Genomic DNA, 21,491 nt, shown 5'->3' on the forward strand with positions numbered 1-21,491 from the left:
TGTATAAAGGCATGAATTGATGTGAACATACTCTATATATAAAGATATAAAAAATTGTACTCTATATATGTAATAAGAACTGTAATGTATTCCGCTGTCATGTATTTTAAAGAAAATAAAATCAATAAAACAAAAATAAATAAATAAACACACAAACAAATAAATAAAATGAAGGGACACCTTATGAATCACATGAATCCCAGCTTGTTTGAAAAGCAGGATCTGGCCTTGAAAAACTGCTGCCTGTTAGTGCTCTGTGTGAAACACTCCTCCTATTGCTGCTGTCTGATACTTCCATCTCCTTGTTAGTGCTGCAGGACACAGGGCCTCTTCATTTGCCTTGTAGTCTAGAGGCAGGTGGCCCATTTGCTGTTGGAAAAGAAATCACTGCAAATCTTTCCTTGAGATGTGTGAGGTAATCTCCATTTCCTTAATGTATACCATTTGTTTTATATAATATACACCATATATATTATATGTAGATATATTCAAATCATATTCATTAAATCTGTGGTTTATTTTTCACATGGGACTCATGAAGTTTTGATCTGGATGAGTTAGCTAAAATTTTGCCAAAAAGCTCTTTTGAGCCTTCTCATCTCTTCCTAAAGCACCTATACCAGGGTTTCAGTTTCTATCTTGAGGGGTTTGGATTATAGCCATTGGTATATATCCCTCCACTTCTTTCTCTCTTAAAATAACCTCTGAACACCTATCAAACTATGACCCAGTGTACCTCATAGCTAGAATCCCAAAGTGACCTCCACTAGTACAAAGATACCCATCTGGTTCCTCCTGTGTTCACCAAAACTCTGAAGTCATTCTGCCCATTGAGATTCATTCCTTTGTGGTCCTTGAATTGCTTACAAAAGATTGAGTGATAATTGAGAGAACTCTTATTTTCACTATTCTAACAACAAATGTAATATTATATTGCAAATAGGATCCAGATAATGGGTAAGTGTGGTTTTGTTTCCATGATAGGTCTTTTATGTTGCTAAAGTCAACTACTGATACTTCTGAAAAGAATCTTTGGAATTTGGGTACAAAACAACAGGGACAGGTTAGCGCTGATTAACATAAAAAGCTGATGTTTTAAACCGTGGCAATGGGGATTGTCATGTGGTTCTTATTTTATTCAATATGTTATTGCCTGGACTGTGTTCCTAAGAAGATTAAACAAGCATCTATTATACCCCTGAAACAAATTGGTGTAAGATAACATGGCGCAGGTGTAAAAGTGCAGACAAGTTTTAAAGACACCTGACTTGTAGAAGATGCTTGCCTAACTCATAGGATTAAAAACATTTTTGCCATCTTGAAACTCTTATCATTTAAAAAGAAGAGCCCCAAATATGTTTTTTTATCTAAGTGATATTGTATATGATGCAACCAGGCTTAAGAAAAATCCCACCCCACACTACCTTAGGATTTTGAACTCCAAATATAATTGTTTTCAAACCTGTTACCCACTTTTGTTATTTGTTTCCATATTTCCATATGATGTATTTTATACTGTTATTTCTTGATTTTTAAACCTAGGTTTTGGGTACTGGGGATTGAACTCAGGGGCACTCTACTACTGAGCCACATCCCCAGTGGCTATTTTAATTTTTTATTAGAGATAGGATCTCACTGAGTGGTTCAGCACATTGCACATTGCTGCTGCTGAGGCTGGCTTTGAACTCATGATCCTCCTGCCTCAGCCTCCAGAGTTGTTGGGATTATAAATGTGCGTCACCTCACCCTGCAATTGTTTTACCCTTTATCTTATTGTTTAACCTTTTATCTTATTATTTTCTTACTTTGATGACTCAGCTCCCTGCAATACAGATTGCATGTGCATACAAATACACATATACTCATTCTTCTCCAATGCTTGCAATGAGATTTTGTCACAATTTTGGTTTAATTAATAGTCAATGTTTATTTTTTTATGATTATGCATGTGATGTTACAGTTGATCTAGATAATGTACTAAAATAACATTTCTTCACAACATTTTTTATTTCTTATAATTTTTTCTTGTCTTGTCATATTCTTGGTTTTCTATCTATTATTAATTCATCCTCCAACTCTGACAGAGATGTACATATTCTATCAGAACATCTAAATACATTTAAAAACCCCTCATTAATTCTTTTTTCCCTGGAGACATTTCCAGAGGCTTCCATCTTCTTGCTCTGATATGGATTGAATGACCTGTAGACTAGTTGCATGGTTGTTAACTCTGACCTCCCCTCATCCCGAGGTTGAGAGACCTTTTAACCTCTCCCGTGTTGGATTACGTGTTACCTGGACTCTGAGTCTTCCTAGTTCTCATTTCCTTTCGTGTTTGAATGACATACAACTTCAGAAGCTTCCTAAGAAAAGTGCATGGGAAGTCAATATTATTTTGCCATTTCTGCATGTCTGAAATAGACTTCATTCTACCCACACACCACATGATTTATAGTTTATCTGGCTTTCTGTTCATCTAGAATAAAGCTCATCTTTCTTCTTAATTTTGAAAGTATTGCTCCGTTTTCTTCTGACTAGCAGTGTTTCTGTTGAGAATACTGGAACCATACTGAGCCCTAATTCTGTTTCTGTAATCGGCTTTCACTCTCAAGGTTTTGAAATGTTATGCTTCATTTCCTTTATGTGGGTCTTTCTGCTTATTCTTCCTCTCTTTTCTTTCCACTAGTATTTTTAAATGTATATTTTTAGTTGTAGATGGACTGAATGCCTTTATTTTATTTATTTATTTTATGTGGTGCTGAGACTCGACCCCAGTGCCTCACACGTGCTAGGCAAGGGCTCTACCACTGAGCCATTACCTCAGCCCCTTTTTGCTACTATTTTTAAAAGCAATTCAAGTCTAAAAATTTATGTTCTCAGAAATATATATCTATATATTATTTCTTTGGTAATGGTCTCCCTTTATTTTCTCCTTTGGGACTTCAGAATTTGAATGTTGAACCTCCTGAATGAATCATGTAATTCTAGGATCATTTTTCATTTCTTTAGCTTTCTGAAATATTCCCCCAACTTTCTCTTACATCTTATTTATTGAGATATTCCTGTCTTTCATCCTTTGCAATTTCTGGGAGCTCTTTCTCATTGTCTGAATGTTCCCATTTTGTTTTGTTTTCTCTCTCCTCATATTCTTGTTGCATGGAATCAGTGTCTTCTCTCTGAGGATATTAATATTCTTGAAGTTATCTTCAACTTACATCTTGTTTCTGTGTTCTCTGAATTCATCTCTTCTGTTTGTTTTGTTTTTTTGGATTTTCACAGTAGAGTCTCTTTTCAAGTAGAGGCCTTGATGTTAAGAGTGTGGTGCTGACCTACTGCTCATTTAAGTGAGGGCATTTAAAGAGTGGACAAATTAATCAGCCTGTGGACTTGAGTTTAGCATGGAACCAGTAGACCTGGTCATGTACTTGGGAGACATCTGCTGGGGTATCAATGTGTCATTATCTTTGGGTAAGTTTCTAGAGAAGACAATTACAAGTTGTGGGTGCAGTTTAAGGTGCTGCAATCTGGGTGCTAAGTGAGGAAAGGGCACCTGGGATTTCCCTTTCCGTGTGTAGAATACCCTTTATGGAACCTTGCTGAATCATCAGCATGTGTAGTGTACTTGTGTCTGTCTTCAGGAAATGAACCTCTGATCATCCATGCCCAGGGAGTAGAGTTAGGAGAAGGACAGTACAAAGGTTTTCAACCAAATATATTTTCAACTCCACCTAGTAGAGTCTCTGGCCCTCCTCTTTTGGGGCTATCCTGGTGTGAATTAGAATGATTGTTTTGTTTCTGTTCTATGCATCACACTCCTTCTGGGCTCTTCTGTCATTTTTTTTTCCTACTCTGGTAAGTCAGTTACAACTTAGTCACCATCTGATTTTAAGATTTCAATGATGTTTCATATTTTGATGACATTTCTCTCCTGTTTTCCTCATTTTCTTTGTACTTGACCATTTAGTTGGGTATTCGGAGGAAGTAGAGTGTCTCAGGTAGCTTGGGCTGCTAAAACAAAATATCATAAACTGTTTGGCATAAACAAGAAACATTTCTCACAGTTCTTGAGGCTGGGAAGTCTGTCATAAGGGCCCCAGCAAGGTCAGGTTCTTGCTGATGGCATTCCTCCTGGCTTGCAGACGCCTGTCTTTTTACTGTGCTGGTACATAGGAGAGAAACAGAGATCTTATGTCTTCTTACAAGGACACTAATCCTATCCTGGAGGTCCCATCCTTATGACTTCATCTAAACCTAGTTATCTATTAAAATTCTCATGCAAATACTGTCATATTGGGGTTATCAACATATGTATCTTAACAGGACATAAACATTCAATCTTTAAGGTTGAAATAAACAGATATATTCTATTTTACACACTTAACCAGAGGCCAGGGCGTGTTTTTTGTTTGTTTGTTTTTCTGTTACTACTGTCTTATTAATGAGTCACAGGGTAACAGAACAGATATAATTGAAAAGGTACTATGTCAGGTGACTTAGTGCATTTTTAAATTGGGGTAAGAAGGTGGAGTAGGATAAAGAAACATGAGAGGGAAATGAAAAGATAGGAGAAGGAGAAGACTCTGGAATAACAAAATGACAGCCATTGATGGACAACCATCTTCAGCCTATTCCCCACCTCATTTCATGTTTATAAAACTGACAATGGTCTATGGTCACCAGACCCTTACACCTGACTGAGTTTCTAATATTCTTATGAAAATTATTTGTTCAGTTACCTAGTCATGCTCTGACTCATGAAGCTAGGATTCATAATTTTGAGTTGGACAAGCTTTCATATGTTTCCTCTCGTTCTTTATGGGCTTTTAGGAAAGTGATATAGTATAGTTTTCATGGTGTTTTATTCCCACATTAGAACTGATATAGTTCACAGTACTCATGGGAGGCAGAGCATGTGTTGTATTCATAGAACACAAAATGTTGAAATTCAAAGGAATTTTGAGGTCATTCTGTCAAGCACCTTCCCCCTCCAAAAAGAAGAAACTGATAGAGAGGTTATGTGTCTTGCTCAGGGTCAAGTGAAGGGAGTGCAGGCACACTCCAGGGTAGGGATGAAAAAGAAATGTCCTGATGTCCTGTCATGGGTGAATTTGTTACTGTGGCAGAACTCGTGCTCCTGTTACACCATTTATATTCCAGGGCATTTCCCACAGCTGAACTGCTTTTCATTAATAGATTTTTCTCATGATATATGTAGCCAAGCTATAATGCCCTCATAATAATGAGTTTTATCTGGGAATCACTACATGAAAGGAAACTGTAGAAATCATATCACAGAACCTCATGAGGTAACAAGTTGTCCTTTTATTTGTAGTTCTGATCAGTTTTTGTTTTTTGTGCTCGGAGATGTAGGGGTTGTTAAAAACTTCATGTTCTTTTCTAGGAATGCCACTGTTGGATTGGTTGTGGTTTACGTTTATTGAACCCAACTGAAATCCTTGGTTCTTAGGATTCTTGCTTTGCTATTTCTTCTCCAAGTGGCCATTTTAATTTTTATGTTAAATTTTTTCCTCTCTGTTTCTTCTACTTCAAGGTGAGCTGCTATTTCTTATTGTAGAAAAGTGAGATTAAATCCCTTTTCATACATAAATGTAGGGTGTTTAGTACAACATATTTTCATGGGAAATGGCAGTACGTGTCTGTTAACCAGCTGCGTACCTTAGAAATAGATTTTGCTAGTTTCTGGGTAGCTAAATCAATAATAACCTCAATTATGAAATGTTTTCTGACTTGTTGATCCTGGTGTGTATCAACCATACAACTGCTTTTAAAATGCTTTTCTAACCATGTGTTTCCAAGGTCACTGACAGGAGGCAGTGAATCTTCCTTAGTTACCAGGTTCAATTTTCTCAGTTCCTGGTCCTTCACCTGCCCTGCATTATAGTATTTAATACCAAATTGTAATACTGTACTTATCTGCATATTGAGTTGTTCATTAAAAGCTCCTAAAGAATAGGGGCTGTGTCTTCTTATTCATTTTGTAACTTCAGATTCCAGCAGAGTACTCGGCATGGAGTAAGAACATGCTCTGTGAGTAATGGCAGTCATGACTGGGTTTATGGGGAAAAGCAGCCTGCAGGATACTCTTTTGGGAGGATAGTAGTGAATGAAATTTCTACACAACCTGAACCAGACCTAAAAGCATTTTTTCTAAACTATTTAGCCTTCATGGTATAAAATTCTGAAATTCACATTTTGATTTTACTACATTTCCTGTTGATTCTCTATTTAATTATGTATTATTGTATCCTTAAATCAAGATTTTTAAGACTTGAAGAGACTTAATGACCAAGGAGACAATTATTGAGAGATAATTACAAAGTACGGGGAATATGGTTAGCTATAAGAATTAGGTCCACGGGTCTCATTTGATTCCTTACTAACTCTGTGATCTTGAGGAGAGTTACTTCAATGATTTATATATATATATATATATATATATATATATATATATATATATATATAATGTCTGTCCTACTTGTCCATTAGCACTGGGGCATTAGACTGAAATAAGATGCAAAAACATTGTGAACTAGCATTTTCTATCCAAATATGTTGTTATTTTCTGCTTATTCTAAAACTGGGTATTTATTAAGTAAAAAGTAGTAGTTAATTTCACTTGTGTTGGAGAGGGGTGTTTTGCACTCATACTACTAATTGTACACTAATTTGAATAAAATCTTGTCCAAACTTTATTTTAGCAAGGTTCCTTTAAAGAATGCAAATGTAAGAACTATTCACTCTTCTCTTTTTATAGTATTTGAACTCAAGAAATTAGATACAGAATTGTACTTTTTAACCTGTTTATATCACAAACACATAGATCAAGTTCTGCTGTGAAAAATAGTCTTGATGTTACCTAGAGAAACACTTCAAGGTACTTGTATTGCTTGAAAGACTAGATTTTCAAGTGCTTTTGGGGCCCTTTTTTTCCCCTCTGGCATTCACTTCTTAGTTAGGTCAGTACTTAGATTGGTCATGGAGTGAGCCTTGCTCTAACAGATTATTGGGCTAAAATAATAATGATCTTTCTGCTCTCATTTCTTCCTTCTTGGGATTGAGAATACCAGTTCCTTTTGTTTTGTTTTGTATTGTTATTTTGGCACCAGGGATTGAACCTAGGGATGCTTAACCACTGAACCACATCCCCAGCCCTTTTAAATATTTTATATAGAGACAGGTTCTCGCTAAATTGCTAAGTGCCTTGCTAATCTACTGAGGCTGGCCTTGAACTCTCAATCCTCCTGCCTCAGGCTACTGAGTTGCTGGGATTACAGGCGTGTGCCACTGCACCTGGCTTGCCAGTTCCTTTTGAGTATCTGTTGAAATGCTACTTTGAACAAAGACCACGGATTGAAAGCCAGTACCTAGACCATAGTAGAATAAGATATTACTTGGTACTGAATATGGTATTACTTAGTACTCAGGGTTTACAAACTCTGATGACTGCTGTTAAGATAATAGAGTGGCTTATCTGCATTAAGCATTAGAAATGACTTTATGTTCTACACACACATAACATAGCTGCAGGATGCTTTGCCTTTTCCTGAATGATGGTGATATTAAGGTTGGGTATGCTTATCTCTTTATTGTATCATTCCATGATATCACGAAGGAGGAGCTTCTCATTTATTTATTTATTATCACATATCCAATGAATACCCATAGTTCAAGCTTCACTGGACACTAGAGATAAGCTGAGATGTGAGCTCTGAAGTCAGGAGCCTTTTGTAAGTTGTTCACTGATGTCACCCCTTTTCTAAAAGTTTATTTTATGTCATAACTGCACACACCAAAAAACATGTCAAATAATTGGAGAAGGATAAATATGATGAATGAATCTCTTCCCTTCTCCCTGACCGTGTTGATGTAATTCTGTGGTGGATCCTATACTGAATTACTGATTCTGGAATGGGTTTAATTTAAAGTTCAGTACTTTTTTTTTAAAGTCCAAAATGGATGAGAAGTTTAAACAAGACTCACTTTGATCTAGCACTGTCTTTGTCATAATAATTTTTCCAAGCAATGCACTGGAAAGTATGAATTTTCTTTTCTCTCAGAGTCTGTTCCTATTGGGCATTTGAGCGTGTAGAGGACATTTGAGATCTTCCTGTCCTATTATTGATCTGAGTGTCTGGGAACCAACTTAAAAAATGTCAAAAACAGAGAAAACAAAATAAGAATCTTAAAACACTTTTCAAAAGTCATTGATATAAATGCAAATGTATAACACATTAATGAAATTTATTTAAACCTAGTGAAGCCCTTCTTGTTGCTTTGATCTCACAGACAATCCACTTGGTGCCCAGTTCTCTAGATAATTCTGCATTGGGTAGTCTGTTCTCTTATCTCCTATCTTTCTACTCTTGTTTTCTTTTCTCATCTCATTCTTTCCTCAGGCCATTTCTCATCTTATTCTCTCTTTTCTTGGTTTCTTCATCTATATTTCTTGCTTTCTTTCTTTCCCTGAATCTTTCCCACCTCCTGTGCCCATGTCTCTCCAGACATTTCTAGTTCATAGGAGTGGGAAGAGGCAGCATCTCAGAAATACAGGTTCAGCCTGTGGACATGCATTTCCCTTGTGGCTGTAGACCTTATGCAGAAAACTCAACATCCCCACTAACCAGAAATTCTAGCAAGAGTTATCATCCCATGTACATCTGGGGAATGAAATTTGAGTGCTCCTAACTTAATGATGTAGGTGAATAAAAATTGGTCAAAGGGAGTTATTGTTGCTCAATTTTAATTTTAAATAAGTTACAATTAATGTATTTTATGAGGGGAAAAAACATTGAGTGCTTTTTAACTCCTTTGCAATAACCCATTTGGGCAGCATCCATTAATTTTCAGATGAGTTACGGAGGTACAAGGAAGTCATATAACTTATGCAGTGTCACAGAGCTAGTAAAAGAAGAGTTAGGATTTGGAGCCAAGAAGTTTGACCCCAAAGAAGAGAGCTGTAACCATGTACCACTCTGTTCCTCTGAGCAGACCTTTGGCTCTGTGATGAGCTGCTGCTCTTAGAGAGCCCATGGTGAACCCTGCCCCTGTGAGCTGGAACCATCCAATCTGCCTTCAGAACACCAGCATCTCTCTGAGAGTAGCCCAGAGGCAGGCAGTATGGAGGCCCTCTGTGCCAGTGCTTTCCATAGTGGATTGACCCTATTAGCAGAAGGTGTGGGTGATTTTAGGAATGCAGCTCTCTGCAGAAGGAGTTTCATTCCCCCATTGCACTTCTTAGAGTCCCTTTAAGGGTCTATGTGGCATTTGATAGAAGAAAACCATAAAATGTTTGAGATGGAGAGTGAAGAGAGAAAATGAACACAGATTCTAAGTGTGATTTCCCTCCTTTAATCCATGTTGGTAAAGATAACACTTTTTCTTTACAGTGATGTGCAAGATAAATCTTCTCTTTCGCAAAGTGTACTTTGAGCTGACAAACACACGGTTTCATCATACTGTGCATTTTCCTGCTAAGTCCCAGTTGTGCATCACATGAGGAGGTGAAAATATTGTTACAGGAAGTGTGATTACACTTATTTGAACCGTAGAATAAATTTCACCCAACTATCACTAAAGGACCAATTACATTAGGTCAAATTGCTGTTTTACTTATGTCTCCAGAAAAATGAAAAGAAATGATGCCAAGGGTATTTAGGGTGGAGAGTTCATGTGCTTCTATTATCTTTTAAAAAAAAACTAAACCTGGTTATTTTGTTTTGCACATTGCTGTCATCTGAAGGTATGTTCATAAAAATAAACTAAATAATAGTTTTTATTAGATCAAAATGGGCAATTATAGGCAATGTCTTATGGCTAGCCTAAAATTTTATCTATGCATTTTTAACCAATAGTCTAGTTATTATTTTTAACAATTGGTAAAATGGTAATTTTGTTTGCGTATTTGTTTGTGTACTAAAACCAAAAAGTCTGTCACGTAGATCAAATGACTTACACAAAGACTTGATCAGATTTATGTAAGACTTAATTTGATAGAAATCATGAAGCAACTTGAAATACTGATAATTGTCATGTTATTTTTCTAAAAATGTATTTGATATTCTACACATAGTTTTGTGAGTGATTTCTTCCTAATAAGTTAATCCTTGATTTCCATCACAGTTGGAACTTTGTGCTGTGGCATTGTTCCTTATTTTATTTTTCCTCCTACAACATTATTAACTGAGATTTTTGTCTTAAAAATAAACAACAACTGAAACACAGTTCTTTATCCTTTTAGACTGTTTTAACAAAGCTTCTCTATGAAGTACCAAGGAGTTTTAAGGTCTTGATTCCCTTCTCTGCTGGATATAATTCCAGTTTTGTGCTGTTTGTGGAGATTGCCTTTCTTTGTGTAGTAGGTCTTCTTGGAAGAAGTGTTTTCATGTTAAATAATAAAATTCTATTATTTATTAGGCTTATGTTATCATCTCAGAGATACAGTATCTTCATTTCTGTATAAATTTCAATTTGTATGTATGGTGATTCCCCCCTTCAAGATCCTTGGTGAGCTACCTGATTTCCCTGCTTCTTGGACTGTTGTAGGCAGACAGCCTATAACTCTCAAACCCCTGAGGGATTGCCCTGGCTGTGAAGATCTGCCTTGCCCACATTACCTTCCCCTCCTCCAGGATGGCCCACATCCAATGACTGACTGTATTGATCAGGGTTCTCCAGAGAAATGGATCAAGTGTGTGTGTGTGTGTGTGTGTGTGTGTGTGTGTGTGTGTGTGTGTGTATGTGGAATAGGAATTGAGGATCAGGAAGAAAATGTTGGTAACTTTTCCATTCTTTCACCTTGAAATTGCCCTGCTCAAATATAATCATTTTATTTATTGATGTAGATAAATGAGCAAGTATCACTTTTCAGAATTTAGGATATTTGATAGTATTATACAAAGAATAGTGAAGGGTTCAAGGATGGGGTTTTTTAAATCCCATATTTTGGGTCTGAACATTAATGTGGGCAATGATGCTTATCTGGCTAAATTTATTATTATTAACACTGATAATAATGTGCCACATCTGTACAGAAACTTTATCATTTTTAGTGAGATCCTCACAACATCCCTGGAAAATTATGAACTTTTTCATAGAGATAAAACTGAGAAAGCAGAGATTTGTTCAAGGTCAACTGAGGGCCTACCTTCGATTCCTTTAACAACAAATCTGCTTTCTTCCCCACTCTACTCTGTCCCTGCACTAGCAGATCAGTATGTACAAAACTTCCATTTCCCAGGCCAGAGATACTAGACCACTCACCCATGAGCCTGAACTTTCTAAAGAGGTAAAAATTCTGAATTAGCATTGTTTGCAAATCAGTAAGAACAAATTATAATGCCACCCCACAGATGAATAAACTAAGGCCTGGGTAGGATTCTTACTCATGGCATCCTGATAAAACTATTTTGGGAGGCAGAGTCCATTTTATGGTAATTTCCTTTGAATCATTATGGTTCACAATTTCTTTTTAATTACATTCATTTTTAAACACATATGCAACCAATTGTTTCTCAACTGAGAGTTCTGTGAAAGCCAGACTGTCTCTCGTTTCTACTTCTCTCTCCCAGTAGTGCCCATCTCAAGTCTTGCATTTATTCCATTCAACAAATATTTGTTGAAGTATCTATGTACCAAGCAAGGTATTAGGTATGGGACGGGCATGATAGTCAATGTGAAAGACAAGGTTCAGTAGTTATGGAGTTCTAATCGAGGAAGAGAGAAGGAAAAGATAATAAAATGAATAATATACTTATTGAGCTTGCTGTGGTATAAAAGTGAAGTCGAAGACAAGGGGCCTCAGTAAAGTCTTCTGAGGACATGCATTTACAGAAATGATTAGAAAGTTTTGAAGTTAGACTGGTTGTATGCTGGATAATTTGTCAGTTCTATAACCTGCATGAGTCATAAGCATTTTAATTAAGTTCTTAATACTTAATAGAAATACTGTATTTATGTATCTGTCAATTAGATTTATATGGGACAACCTACTGGGTTTTTCAAATGAGTCTTTAAATTTGCTTTATATTATTCATCAATCATTTGTTGCCACTTAACCATTAAGCTACGGGTACAATCAGATATGAATGGGCTACGTGATGGGAAAAGTCTAGACTTAGAATCAGATAGCTCTGACTTAGAATAGACTGTGACTCCAATAGCTCCCGCCGGTGGTTGAGGCCATCTTTCTCCTCATGAGAAAGATGGTGACAGTGCCAAACTTTACATTGCTGCCATTAGACACAGCAGTGGTACAGGGGAGGATGGGACTGGAAAGAAGCCAGGATTTGTGTTGTAGAGCAGACAAAGTATTCAGTTCAACAAATGATCTTTAATTATTGTTAATAATCAAAAGGAGAAAAATTGCACAGTCTCCAAGCCTCCAAGGAAACCATGCAACAAATTCTGGAAAACGACCAATTATAAATTCCTCCATACTAAATTTTTTTCCTAAGTGCTAAGCTATAAAAACAGCTCCCCTCACCCTCCGCCCCAGAACTGGCCACACCTTCAGAATAGTAAAGGCAGTGTCTCTTGAATTATTCACAGTCAGTAATCTTTCAGAGTGAGATATGCAGATATGGGTGCAATATACAAATTGCCCCTTTGATGAAGGGCAACTTCTCTTTCTCTTACCCATCCCAGGAAATTAAATCATGATAGAGTTTCTTTATTAGATAGAAAATGTATCTTTGATTAGGACTGAATGTGTGGCTGAATTTCACTGTATTTTTAAAATAAATTCTAACAGTATATAATATGACTCCTTATTTGTATTAAGTCATGGGACTATTTTGAGGGATATCTTGTCTGTCATTTATTACTGGATTTCTGTGAATCTTACCCTGTTATTTTGCGTTGTTATCTAATTTAACACTCTGGTCTGACCCTTCTTATGCGCATGTATTGTCCTTCAGTTATCTGCCTGGGACTGGTGATCTTTTGAATGCCTGTAGCTTCTGAAACACAGTAGACCAGAGTGCTTGTGAATGGATTAACTGCCTGGCTTTTGACTGATATAAAGATAGAAAGCATGAATGAGTTGCAGGGATAAAGAAAGTACCCTAATCTACAAACTCCAATCGCTTGAGAAGTAATCAGTCTAAACCCAATAAAATATCCATGAGGCACCCAACAGCAGCATGCTGTGTGCCAAAGGTTCACTGTAATTATTTGTTCAGCTGATATAAATTAATTGTGCAGTGTCCTTTTTCAGGAAAATACAAACCGACCAGTCTTAACAAATATAAGGTGAAGAAAATGAATGGAAAACAGTGAAATGGATTTAAACTAAGTATAAATTCAATCTAACTAATTCAGCTTTCTGCAAACAAAAAAATGGCCAATAAATAGGTCCTTAGTGAATAAATCAATCAGTGAGTTCAGACAAAACTACAGGTCTGGATTGCCTGTTTGCCTCATCTAAAATAGTCATAATAAAATTTTTCCAATTTTCATTTCTTCTGGCTCTGGAGTCAGAATAGCCATAGAATGATACTCAGGATATCATATGTCTTTAATGCGGCACTTCAGTAAATATGGCAATTTAATTAAAAGGGAAATCATATTTTGAAACAGCTATTGTTCTTCAGAGAGCACTAAAGTTTTGGTGTTGCATTTCTGCAGTTACTTACTGTTTCCACTCACCCTATTTGTGTGTGGATTTTTACAGTCACATGATATATCAGATTTCCCTTTTCTTCCCTTAGCTCCATTCCCATTTTTCCAGTTTGCTCTTCCATAGGTACTTCCATAGGTATGACCTGTCTTGAATCAAAGTGCTGCTTTTCTCCTCTGTGTACCATTCATCTTCCATATACCATTCATCCTGTTTGTTTAATGATGTCATCACATAACTGGTCACAAAGGCCAAATACTTGGAGTCATACTTGGTAGTTTCTCATTGCTTCACTACTTACATCAAAGCAATTCAAAACCCATTGATTCTAAGTCAGGAATTATCCCTGAGCTCCATCTGCTCTTCTCCGGCTCCAGTAGCCAGGGTTGCCTGTCACCATTGCCCCTCTACCTAATCTAATCACCTCCTCATTGCCTCCTGCTCTTTTCACTTTGGGTTTCCATTTACATCAGCAGTCTTCATCCATTTTTCTGCCATGAAATGCAATGTTCATATATGATGTTCTTATAGGGGCTATCCAGGGTTGAGCTAGAGTAACAGTCAGTGAGGAAGTGACACACTTCACTCATGCAATTCCAGAGACTTATAGAGCCACGCATACTTTGGCCTCTGTCTTCTTTTTACCTTTTTCTTATACTTCTCTCCTCTCCATTCATTAATTCTGCTGGATCTAACTTTCTTTCCTGACCTTTCCAATTCTGTTCTCTACCATTCTTCTATCCTTTCGACCTCAGCTAAATTACATCACTTTTGGGTAACTTTTCCTGAATATTTTTCAATCTAAATTAAGTTTCCTTGCTTCTTCTTATTGGGCTTTTCTTAATTCATAACCATGTAATAATTGTTACAGTTTTGTTTGCAGTAAGCCTGATTTACACAATATTTCTAAGCTTTATGAAGGTAGACACCAAGTCCATTTTATTCACCATTGCATGCATAGCTCTCATGCAGTCCCAGGCAGATACTGGATACTCAATAAATATTTACTGAAGGAATGAATTAATCATCCCAACTATTAATGGTATGCTAGTTCACTACAGCATGGCTCAATCTGTGGGTTATGAGCAATTCCTATGCCTAAAGAGCAATATTGTAAGTAAGAGTAGTTCCATTATAGAAATACTTTTGAATGCTCTCAAACTTATTTTAAGAAATAAGCTTTTAGTAATGTAGCACTGGAAGTCATATATTACTGCCATATACATTAAGTCTGATCATGCACGCTGGGGATCCAATGTCAGCTGCCAGACTCTTCTTGTATATAGCCAACTCAGTTTCTCTCTAAAGCATGAAGTCCAGTATGTAATTCTCTTGCTTATGACCTTTTAATAGTTTCTTTCTCTCTTTCTCTTTCCCTCTCTCTCTCTCTCTCTCTCTCTCTCTCTCTCTCTCTCTCTCTCTCTCTCTTCTCGTACTAAAGATTGAACTCAGGGACACTCAACTGCTGAGCCACATCCCAGCCCTATTTTTTGTATTTTATTTAGAGACAGGGTCTCACTGAGTTGCTAAGATCCTTGTTTTTGCTGAGGCTGGCTTTGAACTCAAAATCCTCCTGCTTCAGCCTCCCTAGCCACTGGGATTACAGGTTTGCACCACCAAGCCTGGCTATTATTGTTATTATTGTTTTTAAAATAAAGCCTATATTATTTAATGTCTTAGTTCATTCAGGACACTGTAACAAATGATCATGGAGTGGGTGGCATATAACAACAGGAATTTATCTCTCCTGGTTCTGGAGGCTGGAAGTCCATAATTAGGTGCCAGTGCGGTTGGATTCTGATAGAGATTTGTTTTCTTGTTCATGGAGAGCTGCCTTTTTGCTGTGTCCTCACATGCCAGCCAGTGCAAGGGAGCTTTCTGGGCTCTTTTTGATAGGGAACCGATCCCATTCATGAGGATTTTACTCTTATGACCCAATTCCCTCCCAGTCACAGTGAAGATTAAGTTTCAACATATGAATATTCAATCTATAGCATCTGGCATGACTAAAAAGTCATTCTTAATCTGGAGCTGATTATTCTTTCTAACCTCAACTCCAACCAGTTTCTACCACAGGTTGTAATCAGGTTTTTGCCTACCTTGGGCTCTACCATGAGTGTCCTGTTTTTATATGGATGTGTGTTTCCTTTTTAAAATCTAGCTTATTCAGACTTTTTTTTTTTTGTAATTCCTTCTGGTGTTCCCATTGCATAGCATACTCTGTTAATTCTATGCTTTACCACATATCCAAGATTACTTATGAAACACTTATCTCCCAGACTGGATGGCATCTCCTGGTCTGGACTGGACTGGACTGTTCAGTGTTAAGTCCAATTCATTGTGTAATGGCATTCAGCAATGTTGGGTGACTAAATATACTGTCAATTGTTTGGAAGTAAAAATATCTTTGCCCACTGAAACAATGATATAAATGGTGATTTAATTCTTGACTGACTAAAAAAAAAATCCTATTTAAACCATAATGCAGTAGAAACCTATGCTAGTATTGCTTTCTTTTCTAATATCAGAGTATGCTTTCTCTCTGTTCCATGGTAGTTGGAGAAACCTCTTTCCCTCCAGAGGAAGAGAGGTCTTCAAAAGTTTTCTCTTTGGCTTCTCATTGCCTTAGAAAAAAGACCCAAAGAAAAGTTCCTTCTTTTTCTTCCCTTCCTTTTTTCTCTTCCTCTTTCTCTCTTCCTTCCTCCCTCCCTTTCTTTCAGTTTGGATGGGATGTCTGCCACTTTGATTCTCTGGTGTTGTCTCTGGTGTTGGCAGACAAGATGCCACTTGTCTGTGTCTCAGAGAGCCTTGGAGACTAGTTGTCTCATAACACATCATAACACTGATGCATGAGAATCTTGCTGCAATACTATTAGCAGTAAAATGAAATTAACTTTCAGTGAGGTCTACTAATAAAGAAAAGTAGCAAAAGGACCTTGATACTTAATAGGGGTCTCACCTATAAAACATACTCAGACTTTTTATTAATTCAGTCACCTGTCCTTTGACTTTCTGTTGAGTAAACATAAACAACCCTCTCCCTTCCACTCCTTGACTCTTATCATGCATCATAAACACCTTGGTTTTCTTATGTACATCCACAAAAATAATGTTTACATTTGGAGAAAAAACTCAAATTCATATATGATTAAGTAATTAATACTCCTTATTTGATGCACATATTATAATACAAGCATAATTACTTTTAATAGGTAAATGATTTGTGTTTTGAGAAACAGCATCTTATACTGAATCATATGCTTTTATAAAGTAGTTGGCATCATTAAGGTTTAATTAAACACACACTCTTTCTGAATTACCTCTTTTTTTCCCCATTAGGCGGTGTTTGCATTGCTCAGTCACAGAAAATTCCACGTGAACCAAGACCTGGAGAATTTGAAAAAATTATCAAACGCCTGCTAGAAACACCTAATGCTCGAGCAGTGATTATGTTTGCCAATGAGGATGACATCAGGTGCTGGTTACTTTTCTTTTGTATGAAGAATCAGATTTATGCTCCATATTTTTTTCATATTTGGATTTGGGGATGCCATATTTTATGTTCAGTGTCAAAACTGGGATTTCACAGGAATTGTCAAGTTCTCTTTTAATTACAGGCTGCCTTTTGCTACAGACAACAAGCTTCTAGTTTCTTTTTTTTTTTTTTTTAACTCTTAATTTTTTTATTGTTGGTCTTTCAAAACATTACATCTTTCTTAATATATCAACCATCTCACTCCAGTAAGATTGGCAGCCATCATGAAGTCCAACAACAACAAGTGCTGGAGAGGATGTGGGGAAAAGGGTACACTTGTTCATTGTTGGTGGGACTGCAAAATGGTGCAGCCAATTTGGAAAGCAGTATGGAGATTTCTTGGAAAGTTGGGAATGGAACCACCATTTGACCCAGCTATTCCCCTTCTCGGTCTATTCCCTAAAGACTTAAAAAGAGCATGCTACAGGGACACTGCTGCATCGATGTTCATAGCAGCACAATTCACGATAGCAAGATTGTGGAACCAACCTAGATGCCCTTCAATAGATGAATGGATAAAAAAAATGTGGCATTTATACACAATGGAGTATTACTCTGCATTAAGAAACGACAAAATCATAGTTTCTACATCTTAAATTCCCATAGAGTAAAGCCTGGAACTGAATGAGATGAGATAAATAAGGATGATAAGAGCAATGGGAATGGGGTTGAAGATAAGGCTAATTAACACATGTGCTGGAGTTAAAGTCTCTGCTATATTTTCTTTAGGAGATGATAAGACTCACACAATTAGAATGATTGACTAATTGTTTAACATTGACCTCCTGAGCGTATTTAGCTTCATCAGACTGGTTTTCTTAACTTTCTGTTGCTATTTCTGCATACCACAGATTGGGTAGTTTATAAAGAAAAGAGGTTTATTTAGCTCTTGGTTCTGGAAGTCTAAGAGAATGACACAAGCATCTGTGTGAAATCTGCTGTGGGCCTTCCTGTTGGGTCATAACATGGGGGAGGCCATTATGTAGCAAGACAAAGAAGCTTCTTGTTTGACTCTCTCTTCTTTTCCTTATAAATCCCATAATGCCATCTTACGAGCCATACCATCATGACCTCATATAACTCTGATTACCTCCCACAAACCCTACCTTCAAATCATTAGCTTCCAATGCCTGAAATTTGGGGGACACATTCAAACTATAATACTAGTCTTGTAATCTCCATAATTGTAGTGTTTCTTGATAAAAGTGGTATATTTATTTCCTTGTATTCCTACAGGAGGATATTGGAAGCGGCCAAAAAATTAAACCAAAGTGGGCATTTTCTGTGGATTGGCTCAGATAGCTGGGGATCCAAAATAGCACCTGTTTATCAGCAGGAGGAGATCGCAGAAGGGGCTGTGACAATTTTGCCCAAAAGAGCATCAATTGATGGTAAGGATGCACCACAGAGCATTCCTTTTATTCCAATTGAATCAAAACACAAAGACAAAGCAGAGCATTAGAATACAGTGAAATGTGCCCATTATTGATGACTCTGAGTAGAATGTTTAGCTCTTAGAGCAGAATTGTCGATACAGTAGCTTCACAGTTACTGTAGCTGTTAGATTGGTTTCTAATGGATAACATTAACCACTAGGTATTTTTCTTTGAACAAAACAGTACCCATTATATTTTATTTTTATCTTCTTTTTTTTAAGAAGCAGAACCAGTTATCCTTAGATGATTCCATGCTAGTGATTACACTTTTAAGTTTGCATATTTTCATGGGAATATATGAGGGTTATAGTATGTTGAGGGAAAGTGTTTGATTCATTAAAAGAAAAAAAAAAGATACAAATTGCTAGTTAGACTCTATGGATAAATAAATCCAACAGGAATGATTTTGAGCATCCTTGAAATAGAGTCTGTCTCCCAAATATCTTTCCAAATGGCCTTGATGACTGTGACTAAAATTCCTACTCTCATCATGATCCTTGGGAGGGAAGCATTATTTACAGGTGGTCTGCCTTCCGTGAGGTGGTCACCTGACCAAACTAACACTTCAGCACACTTTCCTGTGACTCCATAAGATCCCATTAGCACTGATTGCTTTACTCAATTGACTGAACATGGACCATGTAGGAGAGATATATTTTGAAATGGGTAGAGACATAGGAAACTCTGGAACATCGATCCATGCTAGGAGAGGGTGAGGAGAGAGGAGAAAGAATTTTAAAAGTCTAAGTTGGGTCTGGAACATTCATGATCCACTGGTTGTGGCCCCAGGAAATGTAGAGTAGTGGGAGAGGTGATAAGGATGACAACAGCAGCAGGCTTTCCTGTTGTACTGATACTTGGAGCCAGCTGCTAAGGGTAGGGATGAAAATACTGCCCACTGATCCTCCTTGGCCTTTGCCATAGGGAATCCTTTACAACTGGGCTACTAGCTCTCCCTTATGTGTTATATTCAGATAAAAATTTTTCATGCATCAATCCCAATCTAATTTATTTAAACATCCTGACAGTATCTAGTTTTGATTTGGAAAGAATATTAAAAACATACCTTTTTTTCTTTCAAACAGGATTTGATCGATATTTTAGAAGCCGAACACTTGCCAATAATCGAAGAAATGTGTGGTTTGCAGAATTTTGGGAGGAGAATTTTGGATGCAAGTTAGGATCCCATGGAAAAAGGAACAGTCATATAAAGAAATGCACAGGTAGCCTCTTCAATATTTTCCTCAGTACATTTGTTTTAGCATTACCTGGAGAATGAAATTTTTTTCTAGTATGAATGATGAAGAGAGTGTCTTCTGCTCCCTTGTGCCCTCTCATAATCGTTTCCCAGCAAAGCAGAGTGTGAGCTGGTGGTTCAGCAAGCTCAGATTTTCTTACTGGTTCTCACTGTTATCAACAAGTGTTTACTGAACATACTCCACATGTGCAGCTCTGGAGTATTTCAGTTCTATTCGAGTAGCATTATTAAGTGTTGACTTTGGAGAAAGAACTCTGTTAGGTTTGATGGGCTATAAACACATAAATAAGATGTGGTATTGCTCTCTAGGAGTTCAAAATGTAGTGAGGATGATGGACCATAAGTTGCTATAGAACAGTGGTTTCCACTGTTTTTATCCACACCCCCTCTGATGTAAGGCTGTTATTTTCTATCCAAGCATAGCAGCAATCCTAGAGCAGCTATGAAATTTTGATACTTTAATTTTCTATTGCTCCTGCTTAAAAATAATAATGACACTGTCCATTTTTAATGTTACAATGAAACTGTATTTATTTGCAGAGAACATGATTGTGTACATAGAAAGCAACTATGAGATTTTAAGAATTACTTAGCAATCAGAAGTAAATTTAGCCAGGTTATGGATGTGAGATCAATGTAAACATCTATCTATAATATATGTGTTAGAACTTAACACATTGAAAATGATAAAGAATATTATTTATAGTAGGATAAAAAAGCATGAAACTAAAGGGAAAATTGTAAAAAAGAAGCGTGTTTCAATGTGGTTTTTCACTGCTACAACGTAAAGGACTGACAAGAACAATTAAAGGAGGAAGTTTATTTTGGGGGCTCATGATTTCAGAGATCTTAGTCGACAGATATCACGCCACTAGGAACCCATCTCCTCCCCACCTACCTGCCCAGAGTTACCATCTAGTGTGGATTAACACATTGATTGCATTAAGGTTCTCATAACCCAGTCAGTTCACCTCTAAGCTTTCTTGCATTGTCTCACGCATGAGCTTTTGGGGGACACCTCACATCTAAACCATAGCAACACATAAATTCTCTACACAAAAAACTGCAAAACCTGAACATGTGTTTTATTAAACCATTCTCTCCTTCACCTCGCCACTCTCCTGCATGTTTTGATATGTCCATTTCCTCTACCTCACTCCTTTTAGAAATAGCTGTTCAAATGAAAGAGGTCATAGCTAAATGCTAGAGGAGACATGTAATCAGAGAGAAGATGAAGATGTGAAAATTGGTGTCAAACAGAGAAGGAATCTGACTTCAGGCTTCCTGTGTGCCAGGTTCTGTTCAGGGGTAGAGGTGAGTGAAGAGAAACAAGTTTTGTGCTCATGGGGATTGCGTTTGAATGTGAGGAGACAGACACTAAATATGTAAACGTACACTTCCAGATGCTGAGATGTGCTTAGGAGAAATAAAATAAACATGAAAAGAGACTAGATAGAACTGGGAGAGAGGGTGGTATCATTTTCTGCACTCCAAAGGTGGTCTAAGAGGTGATAGTTGAGTCCTTGTTACCATGTGAAGACATGAGAGCAGCACATTCCAGGATCCAGAGCCAGAAGGAGTCTCGTGTTCAAAGAAAAGTGATAAAACAGTTCTGAAAGCTAGAGT

General features: G+C 37.0%; 1 protein-coding gene across 11 annotated transcripts in view; it reads left to right on the forward strand.

Annotated features, from left to right (window-relative positions):
* Grm8 (glutamate metabotropic receptor 8) overlaps positions 1-21,491 on the forward strand; it is a 732,322-nt gene that overhangs the window by 327,501 nt on the left and 383,330 nt on the right. For all 11 annotated transcript variants that reach the window (XM_040291623.2, XM_021722399.3, XM_078040287.1 and 8 more), the window contains 3 exons: positions 16,976-17,111; positions 18,408-18,562; positions 19,693-19,830. In XM_040291623.2, coding sequence (XP_040147557.1) covers positions 16,976-17,111; positions 18,408-18,562; positions 19,693-19,830 — 429 coding nt within the window. The remainder of the gene's footprint in view (positions 1-16,975; positions 17,112-18,407; positions 18,563-19,692; positions 19,831-21,491) is intronic.

The sequence above is a fragment of the Ictidomys tridecemlineatus genome, chromosome 2 (genome assembly GCF_052094955.1).
Source record: "Ictidomys tridecemlineatus isolate mIctTri1 chromosome 2, mIctTri1.hap1, whole genome shotgun sequence".
In the NCBI taxonomy this organism is placed as follows: Eukaryota; Metazoa; Chordata; class Mammalia; order Rodentia; family Sciuridae; genus Ictidomys; species Ictidomys tridecemlineatus.